General features: G+C 30.7%; 1 protein-coding gene and 1 pseudogene across 1 annotated transcript; both read left to right on the forward strand.

Moving 5' to 3' along the window:
• The first annotated feature begins 5,928 nt into the window (after nucleotides 1-5,928).
• Nucleotides 5,929-7,252, forward strand: LOC129874020 (protein PIN-LIKES 2-like; annotated as a pseudogene).
• A 6,079-nt stretch (nucleotides 7,253-13,331) lies between these two features.
• Nucleotides 13,332-14,481, forward strand: LOC129879881 (probable ribose-5-phosphate isomerase 1). The gene has a single exon (XM_055953611.1). The coding sequence runs from the start codon at nucleotides 13,435-13,437 to the stop codon at nucleotides 14,242-14,244; it is 810 nt and encodes a 269-aa protein (XP_055809586.1). The 5' UTR covers nucleotides 13,332-13,434; the 3' UTR covers nucleotides 14,245-14,481.
• Nucleotides 14,482-15,217: the final 736 nt, after the last annotated feature.

Here is a 15,217-nt window from a genome sequence, read left to right on the forward strand (position 1 = left end):
AGTCATCAATGAAAGTGACAAAGTAGAGTGCACCATCCAGAGTCCTTGTCTTCATTAGACCGCATAAATCAGAGTGCACGAACTCAAGCAACTGTATCTTTCTTGAAGGAGGGTTAGACTTAAAGGAAATCCTATTTTATTTTCCTGTCAAGCAGTACTCACACTTTTCTTATTTAGCACATTGGAAATCAGACAACAATTTCTTCTTAGCCAAAATATAAAGTCCTTTCTCACTGATGTGGCTAAGTCTCTTGGGCCATAATGTTGAGGAGTTATCTCTCTCAACTACATTCACCATATTTGCACAAGTAGAAGATGTAGTCCAGTATAGGCCACGACATTTGTTACCACGATCCACAATCAAGGAATCGTTAATGAGTTTTCACTTTCCACCGCCATTGGTACTAACATATCCTTCATCATCTAGAACAACAACATAAATTAGGTACAGACGAAAATCAAGTGCATATTTTACATTGTTCAAAACTAGTTTAGTTCCAATACTAGTTTCCAAACAGATTGTACCAACACCAACCACCTTAAATACAATCTCATTATCCATACTCAAGGTTCCAAAGTCATCAGGAGTATAGGAAGAGAACAATTCCTTCCTTGATGTCACATGAGATGCGACATCGGTGTCCACAACCAATCTTGACTCATCAAAAATAATTTTTATCAGATCTGCATCAAAAACTGTAACAAGATCTTCGGTAGAGATGGTGGCTAGGAAATTTTCATTGCCATCTTCTTTATTTTTCTCTTTTTTTTATTCTCCCTCTTCAATTTCCGACAGAACTTCTTTGCGTGCCCTTTCATGCCACAATGATTGTACTCAATATTTCTAAGTCTGCCTCTGAATTTGCTCCTGCTATGTTTCCTATTTTGAGAACCACGATTTTTATTTCTCCTCCTGGAGCCAGGTAGAAGTAAGCCTTAAATTTCTTCGTCAAATTTAATGTCCATGGCAGACAATTGGTTCATGATTCCCTGAAAATTATTCAGGTGAAATATCATTGGAGAACCATCATGATATTTTAAACTTAATATCTACTTTATTAAGAACATTTTGTTGTCCTAGTCTTCCGAGCATACAAACTTTCAAGATACTCCCATAACGTACAAACACGTGTTTTCACCTCCAAATGGCATAATTAACATCATTCAAAATAACCATTCTATTAGTGTTGGCTTCCATCGTTTTCTCCCCAAAAATAAAAAATATAGCAAATCAAGGTAAATATTTTCTGATGTGGAGGTTTAGACTATGCTGTAACCACAGAGCATACTCAGATAAAACCTTGCTCTGATACCAGTTTGTTGGAAAAATACGGACTACCACAAAAATATATATGATCAAAATAATAAAATAAAATTGGAAAATAATGACACCAAGAATTTTACGTGAAAACCATTTTAAATAAAAAAAAACGATGGTCAAAGAGGAGCAACTGATATCACTATAGTAAGGAATTTTACACTAGGTAGTACCGAGTACAACACTCAAAAAAAAGACTACCACACACTCAAAAGGAATAACACTCTTTTGATTACCATCTTATAAAAAATATTGCTCACACTCTAATTTTCTTCACAGACTATTTTCTTATGGTCTATGGAATCTTCACAGCTCTCTAAATATTTTTCTCTCTGTGAATTGGTGTCTGAAATGAGGATCTGAAGAACTCATTTTATAGATAAAATTTGTATTTCACCATTCGTCAACAAAATGATGCTACTTTTCCATCAAAAGTTTATATTAGTGCAAACTTTGTTGACAACTCCAGCTGGCCGCAATTGTTGATTAAAAGATTTAAGCAATTATGGAAAGAAAATCAGGGGATGAACCCCACAATATATTCACAAAATATATAAAGGGTACCATTAAGAAAAAGCATGATCAAACAAAACTTTATTTTGATTTCCAAAATAGTAATATTGTGACATAAATTGGAATAAAGTAATTCGTTACATGTGTTAGTAAAAAAGAATAAATATCTTGTGAAATTAATCGATATACATACAAATTAAATTATTCAATACATAGATTGATATATAAAAAAATAACAAATAACTTGTGAAACTAATCGATGTATAAACCAACACGACACCACATTTGTCATGTGTACAGTTTTAGCTATATATATGTTAGAACAGGAAAAGACAAAAGGTCTCGTACACTGATTATACATCGAATCAAACAGCTGTATGGTTACATAGAAGTTACTATGCATGTATATTTGGGCACGACATCATAATTTCTAAAACTTGAATGAACTAATAACATACAAGGGGCCGTTTTAATAAACGGACTAAATTATCTCGAGATTAAAGCCCTAGACATCAAAAAATTAAAGAGAAGTACAATTTTTTTTTTGAGGTTTGAGGATATATATGAGTCCTAAACCAGAAGGAAATTTTGTTCAAACTAGGTATAAACGGTTATGACGATTATTTTTGTTTCTTACTCGATATTCAATATTTTATTTGGATCACGTCTAATTTCGAATTTGTATAGTATATGATTCATCAAAAGAGGAAGTCTAATAATTTCTTGGTCCTTCGGAGGGAACTGTTTTTCTTTTTTCATTCAATGTTTGATAACAATATTAAAGTCCGAGTAAATTTCGATTCGTGCATTGTATGATCCATTTTTAAAAGAGATACTCACAATAAGATTTTTTTCATTTTCAGTAGCTCGAACTTGATACCTTTAATTTAGAGGAAAACTAGGTAAAAAAATAAAATCAAACAAGGACCATATTTACTATGCTAACTGGGTCCAATAACAACAACAAATATTCAGTGTAATTTAATAAACTAGGTATGAACAGAATGATATGCACGCAATCTTACTTCAATATTATGAACGTAAAAAATTTATTTTCAAAAAATCCTTAACTCAATTAAAACATATTAAAGATCCCGTATGGAACTACACTACTAAAGGAAAACACAAGTACCAATGGGGTGGGGGGGGAACCTAAGGATCGATCCATCAACTATATTGTAAGTGACGAGTAATATATAAGAAAGCATTTTTCACCTTAAAAAAGGGACCAAAGAAGAAAATAAAGTGAGGAAGATTATGTGAAGTTTGGTGCAAAATGGATGAGTTGACAGATTGAAATGACAAGTCTACTGCCTAGTATTTGAAGGGGGTACTTCCTTGTCCCACACATCATGGGAATCCTAAGAAAAATACAACAACCTTTAAGTCATCTAAAACATCAAATTTACTTTTGAAAAACGCCTTAGATCATATCTAACAAAAAGAAAATGAATATCTTGGGATATTATAATTTCTTTTCAGAAAGCTAGGACAATTTTTAGTTGCTTTTGGAGTTTGAGCCAGATGCATGGTTACAGAAGAACTATATAGTTCTAAACATGGAAATATTGGTCAACTTCTAGTTAGTTTATAGTTCAAATTACTCACTTCTATCTATTTAAAAAAGAATGTTATCTATTCGTAATTAAAGTAATATTATTTTAAAATTTCTTTTTTATAGTTAGTAAAATAATTTACAGTCATAATTAAAAGTAATATTATTTTAAAATTTCTTTTTTATAGTTAGTAAAATAATTTACAGTCACAGAAATTTTTAAGAATTGTTTTAGATGACGTATTTTGATAGTCTTTTTTTTCTTAAGCTTTATGTCTAATTAAATATTGTCATATAAATTAAAACGAAGAGTGTAATATGACATTATAAAAGAATTTTTTAAGAATCAAGTCATCTAAATGATAACTTCAACCTTCATGCATTGTTCATTGAACGTTTCATTAGTAATTTGATAAATAAGGCAAATAACCTGTAAAAATATAAATAGTGCAAAATATTTAATATTGTCAGTATATATTAGTTATATCCATTTGAGTTAATTATTTTAAATTACATCAAGCGATGGTGAAGGCTCTACTAACATTTGAGTTTATATAAATATTGACGTATTTTAAAAAAAAGTGTTTTGCATTATCAAGCTACAGAAAAACATTTATAAAGAACTTTTCATGAAGATCTAAATTTGTAATCTTGCAAATAAGACATGTTAGCACCTAACATCTTAGGTTCATTCATATAATTTATAATAAATAATTAAAAATTTGGTTGGTAAATATATTGTTAAAAATTTCAACTAATACAAATGACACCTTGTCACTTGGGAATTGGGATTGGGCCTAAGTGAAAATTAGGAGTTGGTAATAGTTAAAGTTGGGCTTAGTTGGGCCTACATGGTTCGATTTGGGCACTCATAGGCATTTCGGGAAACTTACATAAATATATAATATTAAGAAAATATTTATCATTTATAGTAATAATTTTTTTTCACTGAACACTTATAATACATTTATAATACATTTTTAAAATATATTGCAGAGAACTATTTATAAAACATATATAATACAAGTTTTATAGATGGATAATGCATTTATCACATATTTTAATAGACTTATAATACATTATGTCAGTTTCTTACTATACAAACATAGTATATATTTTAAAACACTTATAATACATTTATATTGTATGCATAATTTACTTTTAATACAAGTGTAGATTTATCATAATATTGCTATGTATTGCTATAAATAGTAATAAATAAATAAAAATATTGCTAAAATCAGTAATTAATTTTTAAAAACACTCAATCAAGTAATTTTTACCATCTTTTATTTAGGAAAATGAAAGAAGAAATCCAAATTTGCTTTGGAAGCGTGAGATAAGCATATGGGGAATATGCAGCCGAATAATCGTTGGAATTTTCAGCAGTGATACCTGAATTAATCAGATGGACTATCTCAAACCTAGAGCTGACATTTAAATAGAAAATCGATATCGGTCATGGCTTGCGTGATGGAAAAAGCTAATCAATCAGAATATCAAGTGGGCCACTAAAGCAAACAAATAGGGATAGCAACACTATTGGGCTTGAGTAAGCAAACTTGGGCCGCAAATTTGACTTGGGTTAGATATGGCAAACTATGGGTCCAAAGTGCATAGATACCCGATTATAAGACATTAATATTCAACTCATGTTCGTAGTGCACAAAAAATTGTCAGTCTACTAATTTCGGAATAATATGTGATATTTGAGATTAGACGAAATGTCTAAGGTTTTATATGGCCGAAATTCAAGCACACATATAGGCTTTTTATGTTTAGTAGATGCATAGAATTTTTCCTCACACTTCAGAGTCCTATGTTATAAGGTATAACAATATTTTGCAACTTTTTACGTATTAAATAAAATCAATATAAATAAAATTTATTTCTTTTCCCCTTATGAAATCTCACGTTTTTTTTTCTTCTTCTTTTTTATGTGATTTCACAAATTCCATATTGTAAAATTCATTAATTTCAATCAAAATTCTTTAATATGATCCATTCTGGGATGTCGTAAAAATCTTGTTTTTCGATTGCAATTTGGGAATTTTAAGGTATAAATAATTTTTTCTCACAATTCTTCATTCTGTTAATACCAAAATTAGACTGTTGGAATTACTTGTTATTCTTTGTGTTAATTGATCTTATGATAATAATTCTAATTTATCTTATCTCTGAGTGATTTTCATAAATAATCCGAAAAGTGTTCAATTCACTTAAAAAAATTAGTCTTGATATTGCATTATGTTTTCCTATTCCCTAATTGTTGAATTTGATATTCGTAATATATTCTTGTGAACTATATTGCTCAGACACTTCAAAAATGTTGTCATTTACACGTCAAATCCTTTTAAAGTAGTTCATTTTTAGAGGATTCGACATGATTGCAGGTCTGCAACAATATTTTTGAAGAGTCCGAACAATATAGCTGGTGAAAGCATATTGCTTCAAGTTTATCAAAGTTTATAGCTTTTCTTGATTTAGACAAGCTCAATAATTTTGTGAAATTCACTTTCTCCGTAATCTGAATTCAGAAAAGATGTTAAGATTATTGAGTGAAGCAGTTAATAGTAGCAACACAAAATCTGCTGAAAAAGGCCTCATTAGTACTATACTCCCATTGCTTAAACTTGTTTCACTTGCAATTTTTGGATTAGTTCTTGCTCATAAAAAAACCCAAAAAGAAACTTTCAAAGTTCTTAGCAAACTTGTCTTTGCACTTTTCTTGCCATGTTTGATCTTCACTCAGTTGGGACAATCAATTACACTCGATAATTTCGTGCATTGGTGGTTTATACCTGTTAACGTGTTGATAAGTACGATTGTTGTCTTTGTTTTAGGCGTGTTAGTAGTGATTATATGTCGTCCCCCCTCCAGAATTTACTCGATTGACTATCATCATGACCGCGTTTGGTAACACAGGTAATCTTCCCTTAGCTATAGTTAGCTCTATTTGTCATAGTGTGGATCAACCTTTTGGACCTGATTGTAAAAGGAATGGAGTTGCTTATGTTTCTTTTGCCCAATGGGTCGTGGTGATTCTTGTTTATACGCTTGTTTATCATATGATGGAGCCTCCGATGGAGTACTATGAGGTTATCGATGAAAAAGAGTACGAGGAGGAGGAGGTTAGTAGGCCTCTTTTATTTGAAGCAGAGTGGCCAGGCATTGAGGACAAACAAACAGAACACTCAAAAACACCCCTTGTCGCGAGGATCTTTATGTCTGTCTCAAATATTTCAATGTCCAATGTACCTGATATCGAAAATGATAGTGATAATCCTGAGTCTACTAGTTGTTTGGCTTCTCCTAAAGTTGTCAAGAAAATGAGAACAGTTGCTGAACAAACGCCCGTGCAACACATCCTTCAGCCCCCAACGATTGCTTCTCTGTTTGCCATACTCGTTGGGATGGTCCCTCATGTTAAGGCGTTTGTATTTGGATACAACGCCCCTCTATCTTTCATCACGGATAGTTTAGAGATCTTAGCTGGTGCAATGGTGCCATCGGTCATGTTAATTCTCGGAGGAATGCTAGCTGAAGGGCCTAATGATTCCAGACTTGGCCTTAGGACTATGATTGGAATATAGATAGCAAGGCTTTTCGTGCTTCCTCTGTTGGGGATCGGAGTTGTTACGTTGGCTAATAGGATGAACTTTCTTGTCGAGGGTGATCATATGTACACGTTCATGCTTTTGTTGCAGTATACAATGCCGAGTGCAGTCTTGTTGGGAGCAATTGCAAGCTTGAGAAGCTATGCAGTAAGTGAAGCCTCAGCACTTATTTTCTGGCAACACTTGTTGGCACGTTTTTCACTATCATTGTACATTGTTGTTTACTTTAAGCTGTTCTCTTTTGTCTGAGCTGAATTTCACGCTATATTGCTCGGACTCTTCAAAATATTGTCACATCCGTATAGGATCTTTCAAAAAGGCATGGATTTTGAAGGATCCAACACACATCCTTTAAAGAGTCCGAGTAATATAGATACATAGTTACATGCTCTTGATGTTGAATAATGTAAGTTGACAACATTTCTTAGTTCCACTACTCATTTTTTGGAACTTCACTTCGTTTTTACTTCTCTATGTTGCATAGAAGACATTATTTCTTTTTCCGGAAACCAATTGGTTGAGTAATTCGAATTTGTGTCGTGTAGTAGGAGGTAGTTATGTATGTCGAAGGGTAGTCAGTTGAACACACTATGTATAAAGGTCAAATGTTACTTTTCATAAAAATATACTATATAACCTTAAAAGTATCTTTAACCACTCTTAATAAAATTTCTGATTTCGCTTAGGATCCACCAAAGGTCAAAAAGTTCTTCGTTTGAAAGGGGTACGATTACTTGTGTATGACTAACATATACTTGTATATATGCATGATCTTATTTATTTCAAAACAGAGAATTTATACAGAACTTATTTTAGACGTATTTCATACGCGGTACATGTATATGTTTCTGTTTTTCTATCAGGGCAAATCGAAAATTTTCTTTTCATGTATCACATTGGTATTGAGTATGGTCATATTGATTTTGAACCTGCTTCAAGATCCTAGAACAATAATTCATTTAGCACAAGAACCTTTGGCATTTAGAATAGTGTTATATTCATATTTGAATTGATTGACAAATAATTTGATCAATATGTCAAAATACGTCTTGTAATAATACGGTCACTGAGAATTCATATAGCCGAGTCCAACATGTTTAGAGCTGAGGTGTGGACTCGTTGTTGTCGATCATTTCTTTTGCTAGGAAATTTTTGTAAGGAAATATAAACGAATAATTTACGAAGAAGTTGATGAAAAATTATGTGATATTCTTTCAAGTAGCCTGTTGGGCCTGTTTGGGTATGATTAATGATAACCCAATGGGCTTTGGTGTATCAATATTTCATTGGGCTATGACTAGATCCTACTGCTGGGTTTTGCACAGCGCAAGTGCACATATAGTCGATTTAGAGAACCCAATTAAGCCTCATAAATTTTTGCAAGTTTAGCGACTTTGGGCTAAAGTTGCAATAATTCACATTTAAAGTTACAAATTAATCTGAAGTTTGGCATATTGCTTGTACAAGTTAACTTGTTACATACGCGTTAGAAGTTTGGGTTGTCAAGGCCAAACTTTTGATATATGTGTCTAAAGTTTGATTTTCCAAAGGAAACTACAAATGTGTATTCTTGAGATTTGAAATATCGTCTGAAGTTTCATACGAATATGTCTGAAGTTTGAACTATCAATTTTAGTTCTTACCAACATTTTCAAAGTTTTTCAACAACATTCACTTGATTAACCTCACTTTCATAGTCGAAATTCAAGATCCAAATACTATTACTTCCAAATATAAACTCCGTTAATAATTTAGTTCATATATATATTTGTCGTTAACGAAAATGATTCTGATTTTTCCACTCTCAATTTTCTCTCAATAAATAATCAATAAACCACTCTCCCTTCTTCATGATAAAATAATTGAGGTGCGTATAAGTTGATTAACCGCTTAAAGAACAATATGAAATATATAATAAGAAAATAAGATTACATATAATCAAATTTGCTCTTGCAAGATATACATTTGGGTAGTTGGGCAATAAATATTCTTCTCTAATCTTCCAAATCAAATATTTAAAAATGTGAAAAATATGTCCTTGACTAAATGAGAGCCAGCAAAATAGGAACTTTCGATTTGGGAGAGCTCAAAGTGCATTTAATGGAAGTTTGGGGGTGTAAACTGACAAGTCAAGGTCCTTTTTATCAAATGGTCATTGGGTTCTTTGGACCAAGAACTAAACTTTTACTAAAATCTAGAGACTTGAATTGAAAATTATCCAAATCAAAAGTTAGAATATGATTTTTCTTCTCTTAAAGCAAACAAATAAATGGAAATAGAGAAGATCATTTGACTAGGCAAATATAATACTTTGAATTATATTGGAATGGTCAAACACTCTATTCTAATTCAAGATGGCAGTTGAGTACTTGTCCAAATACAAAGATTTTACCTGGAACAAGAAAGTATGTTTGACTCGGACGATATTCATTTTAGAATCTAACTAATTCGGGTTCATGTCGTGAAATCTCACTATGAAAGTAAAGTGTCTTCTATCAAAAATAATTTCATTTAATTTCTAGAACTCGAACCTATAAATTCTAAAGATAGAGAAGTACTTACTCCTTCATACTATCAAAGTTTGACACACTTTTCTTCATTGAACACATGGAAATTTAATTTGAAAAGTTTGTGGACAATATGAATTTCATTTCTAAATTTAATTCCATGTCTTATACAAAAGGCAAAATCTTAAGCTGATTCTTTTTCTTTTCTATAAGAAAATTGTTTGCTCTTTTTTTCTTCTTATATTGTGCACACAGTGACAAAAATAAATTTTTTGTTAAAGAGATTTATCATTTATTATATAGATTATTAAAAAAAAATTATTTTTTTATATACAGTATGATATTTCAAACGAAAAGAGTTCGAATAAGTCCCATGAGCCTCCTAGCTCCATGGATTGTGGAAAAGAATTAATTTAGAGCCAAATAATGACACTAATCTCATTGTAAAATAGATAGAATATCCATAGAATAATCCCTTCAATGTCCAAAAGTAAAACTATACTTCCCACGTATTGACTATAAAAACAACAAACTACCTTAGTTCATTATATATTAACAATAAATAACCAAAGGCATCATCATAGAAATAGAAAATTATAAATTATAATTTTTAAAAAAAGTTTTATGAATTATGACAATGAAACTTGATTAAAATTTAAAATTTTAAAATCATTTCTGCGAATAAAATGAAAGTGAACTAAGCCAAATCAATATGATATTCAATAAGTCCACTTTTTTGAGAGTGGTATTCGAAGTACACTAAAAGGATTAGATTGAATTCGTATTAGCTTCCTTGAAAGATTCTTTATTTTCGAAGCATAAACTCAGTATTCCAGGTTAAAAATGAAAAAAATTAAATTATCTAGTCTGATCTCGAATTCACACTAGGTAGACTCATGAATTAAGACGAGTAAATGCCTCCTGCCAAAAGATTTTTCATTTCAAAAATTAAATTTAAAAATTTTAATTTAAAAATCGAGAAATCTCAATTATTTCATTATATATTAGTAAAATATTTTTGGTACATATGCGGAGAATTGAAAGAAGGCAAGATGCATGCGTTGTTTCCTGCACCTACCATAAGTACTAAGTATTACTATAACATTTAATATTAGAGCTATATCTATATTATGGATTCTTTTTACATGGCCCCATTAAATAGGAAAAAAACCATAGAACTTCTTGTTGTATGACTATAAAATAAAAAAATTATAGAAATACATGGCAGTTCGATGAACAGAATATCAAATATTAGCATTTAATAGCTTATGAAGAAGTGTCGCACCCTAAAAGATGTTGCATAAATAATCTATAATTATATAAGTATTATTGACTGTTTTTATGGTCCGAACCTATGACCGATGAATCGCACATAGATAATTTTATGATTGGTCAAAAAAATTATGTAACTATGCTAACCATAATTGTCCCCACTTGTGAACCAAATCTGCTTCTATGGTCAACTTCAATGATTTTGTATCAATATATATTATACGCAAATCTTTTGAGTGTGTTGATAACTTTTATCAGCAATATTATTTTTTTTTGGTGGCTTTTTTCTGGTTCATCGTTATTTATATTTACATGCAATATTTTAGTAGTTTGATTTGAAAATCAAATAAATTATAGAAGAACAAAATAAACGAATAATAAATAGAGAATAATCGAATTGATTAGTGAGCAGGTAATTTCAATTTTAAATTTGAAATAACTCGTAACACGTTTATAGAATAAGAATAGTATATAAAAAAATATCTTTCACCATGTGAGAGTAGAAAATTCTCATTTCCAACCAGAGGCCAATAGCAAAAGTAAAGGCATAATATATATTAATATATACATACGAATACTTCTCGTCTTTCTTTTCTTTTTTGATGTATATATGCATAATATTTCTTTATTTGTAATGGAGATAGAATGCCTAGAGATAAGATGCTTTTAATAATCTTCTATTAATTAACATATTTCTTGATGTGTACGTTTGATCTTTTTATTAAGCAAATACGTAAAAGTATTTACGTAGATTTTTTTTTAATTTTCCATTCGGTATTCGAAGTATACATTAGAGTTTTGATTAAATTCGATCGCACACTGCAGAATCAATTTAGGGAAAACACTTTCAACATAATTTCTTTCATACTTAGAATTCAAATTCAAAATCTTTAATTAAAAAATAAAATAATTTTATCACTACGCCACAATTCATATTGATATTTTTTATGACATATGATGGTGACACTTCGAATTTAGAAACATAAAATAATACATAAGATGGAAATGACAAAATAATTTAATAACCACTTGCCATTTTTAATAAAATGGTAATGGAAAAGAAAATGTGAGGAAGGAGTATAATGTCTAAATTGCAACGTTAAAAGTTGAAACAGAGAAGTTAGTAGATGTCTCGAGTTTGAATTCTAATTATAAAGTCATTTTTGCTATGAAATATTTTATTTTAAGGAGTCATTTGATAACTGGTTAGAATTATGTAAATATTAATAATATATGAATTAGTTATATAGAATTTTATGTATTATTTTATATAAAAATTAGTTATTCATATATTATTAGTTTTTTTCATTTTCTATCATGTATAAAATAATATATAGATTTTTTTGTAACTAATTAATACATGTATTAAGTTATGCAAGTTTATAAATTGAATTACAAATTAAACACAATACTAATTTTATACATGAATAACTCACCTCTTAATCAGATACCAAATATAGTATTACTTATCCAAAATAAATATATATATAACTCATCTCCAAATCAACTACTAAACGATCCTTATTTGTTTAAATTTAAGAATTTAATCGGGTCTCAATATGAATATCAATCCAACCCCTTAAAAAACAAAAAAAGATAAATGTAAAGGCTTAATACGTAACTAACCTCTTAAACTTATCAAATATTTAATTTAAACACCCTAACTAAGCTATGTTTCAATTAAATACTTCAACTCCTAATAAAGTATTTTAGACATTTTCGATTCAAATTTTAAATTTTTTGACATGTATTCTCAATCATCTATTAAGTAGTTAAGTTAAGTCACATAGAATATATTGTTTTTAATTGTACATTTTCACTTAATAAGCCATAAATTTCCCAATAGTTTTTACTTGATATTGATGTTTATAATTAGAGAAAATCGATATATTTATTATGATTAACTCAACTATCCTATAGACGAATAAAGACACGGACAAATGTTCTTTCAAAATTTAAATAAAAAATTTCTAAATGCAGTTCTATTAAAACATGCCTTAGTTGTGTTTAAACAAAATAACCTAACAAGTTTAAGAGTTCTCGTGTATTAAGCCAAATGGTATAACACATGGGTTGTAATGGATAATTGAAATCTCTCCATTTTTAATCAGATTTTTCAATTTTGAACTTTGAATATGAAAAACATTATATTTAAATTGAACCTTACAATATACGATTTATATATAATCAGACTTCAATCTAAATACGAAACGCGAATAAAAAAAAAACAAAAAAGAAATCTATGAATGGATGCTAGTTGTTTATTTCTTCAAGGATTCTGTCACACCTCTTTCTCCCCACGAATCCTTCATTTTTCCTTCCTTTCCTCCTAATTTCCCTATAAATTCTGCTTAAACCCTAACAATGCAAACGCCAAAAAACATTATCTTCTTTCATTGATCAAAAGAACTTTTCCCCTCCTCCACAAATTCCAATCTTGATAATAAAAAAAATAAAAACTATTCAGATTTCTTCCTTCTTTTTCTCCAATTCGTTTCCCCTTTCCCTTCTCTTGAATTTTTCATCTATATATATACACTCTGATAGTTTCATTGTTCATCATACTCAAACCCCTTTACCAATTTTGTGTTAAAGATTCAATTTTTATCTTGAATTCTTGATTTTTTCCTCAATCTTTGTGGTGTTTTAGCAATGGCTGTTGCATACCCTCAATTTTTTGGCCCCAAAAAGGTTGACCCTTCATTGATGGTGTCTTCAACTTCTTCTTCTGCCTCTGTTTCCCCTGTTATTCTATCTCAAGATGAGCTAAAAAAGATAGCTGCTTACAAAGCTGTGGAGTTTGTTGAGTCTGGTATGGTTGTTGGTCTTGGTACAGGGTCCACAGCAAAACATGCTGTAGACAAAATTGCTGAACTTTTACATAGTGGCAAGTTAAAGAACATTGTAGGAATCCCCACTTCCAAGATTACACATGAACAAGCCGTTTCACTTGGTATCCCTTTATCAGATCTGAATTCACACCCAATTCTTGATTTAGCAATTGATGGTGCTGATGAAGTTGACCCTCAAATGAATTTGGTTAAAGGGAGAGGAGGGTCATTGTTGAGGGAAAAAATGGTGGAGGCAGCTACTAAGAAATTCATTGTAATTGTTGATGAGTCAAAATTGGTGAATCATTTAGGTGGTAGTGGACTTGCTGTGCCTGTTGAGATTGTACCCTTTTGTTGGGAGTTTACACTAAAGAGGCTTGAAATGTTGTTTATTGAAGCTGGATGTGTTGGGAAGTTGAGAACAGCAGCTGGAGGAGAGGAGCCTTATGTTACTGATAATGGTAATTATATTATTGATTTGTATTTCAAGAAAGATATGGGTGATTTGAAAGATGCAAGTGATGCAATTTTGAGGCTTGCTGGTGTTGTTGAGCATGGCATGTTTCTTGATATGGCTACTACAGTTATTGTTGCTGGAAAACTTGGTGTCTCTGTGACTAATAAGGAATAAGACTAAGGTTGAATTTAGATAAGTTGTTATCTTTTAGGAACCTTAGGAGGTATTAGGATGTGGGGGTGTGGTGGTGGGGGTATTGAAGAATATTGTACCACCATTCTGATTGGGGGAAGTCTTGCTGAAATATTTATGTGGCAAGTATAAAATTTTGGTCTTTTCTGAATCAACTAATATATTGAATTGTTTGGGGTATTTGCCTCAAAGTTGCTATCTTGTTGATTCTTGCTGAAATATTTATGTGGCAAGTAAAAAAGATTGGTGTTTTTTGTGCTAAACTAATATATTGAATTGTTTGGTTTTTTCTTGCCTCAAAGTTTGCATCTTGCTGATTCTTGATGAAATATTTATGTGGCAAGTAAAAAAGATTGGTGCTTTTTGTGCTAACTAAAATATTGAATTATTTGGGTTTTTGCCTCAAAGTTGGTTTCTTGCTGAAATATTTATGTGGAAAAAAGAATTTGTGCATTTTGCATCAACTAATATATTGAATTGTTGGGGCATTTGCCTCAATGTTATTATCATTGAAAAGGGTTATTGATGAACACTTTAAAGAATGGAATTTTTCATACTAGGTGTTGATTATATCATTTTTCCTTGGCACAGATGGTATTTTTTCCTTGTATCTGTGAACAGCTTTGAGGTTAATCTGACTTCTGTGCTATGTTGCTCGGACTCTCCCTAAAAAAATGCTGCAACACCCATTGTCGGAGCCTCTAAAAATACACTATTCTTGGAGGATCTGATAGAGCCCGAGCAACATAGCGTTTATGGTCTCCTAATGTTGTGTGAAGCATTATGTCCAATCCTGTTACATTTGAATCTTCTGCAGTTGATACTGATTCATGGTAATATGGCTCTGCACTATCATGTTGCAAAATTCTTAAACTCTTCTTGAATTATATACTTGTTTTGCCATAATATCAGCATGTTATGCTCTATGGATCAGTACAGTGCTTCATCTTCATAT

The sequence above is a fragment of the Solanum dulcamara genome, chromosome 2, assembly GCF_947179165.1.
Source record: "Solanum dulcamara chromosome 2, daSolDulc1.2, whole genome shotgun sequence".
NCBI lineage: Eukaryota > Viridiplantae > Streptophyta > Magnoliopsida > Solanales > Solanaceae > Solanum > Solanum dulcamara.

What these genes read in the sequence shown, in the direction of transcription:
- LOC129879881 (XM_055953611.1), top strand. Translation starts at nt 13,435, where the DNA reads ATGGCTGTTGCATACCCTCAATTTTTTGGCCCCAAAAAGGTTGACCCT.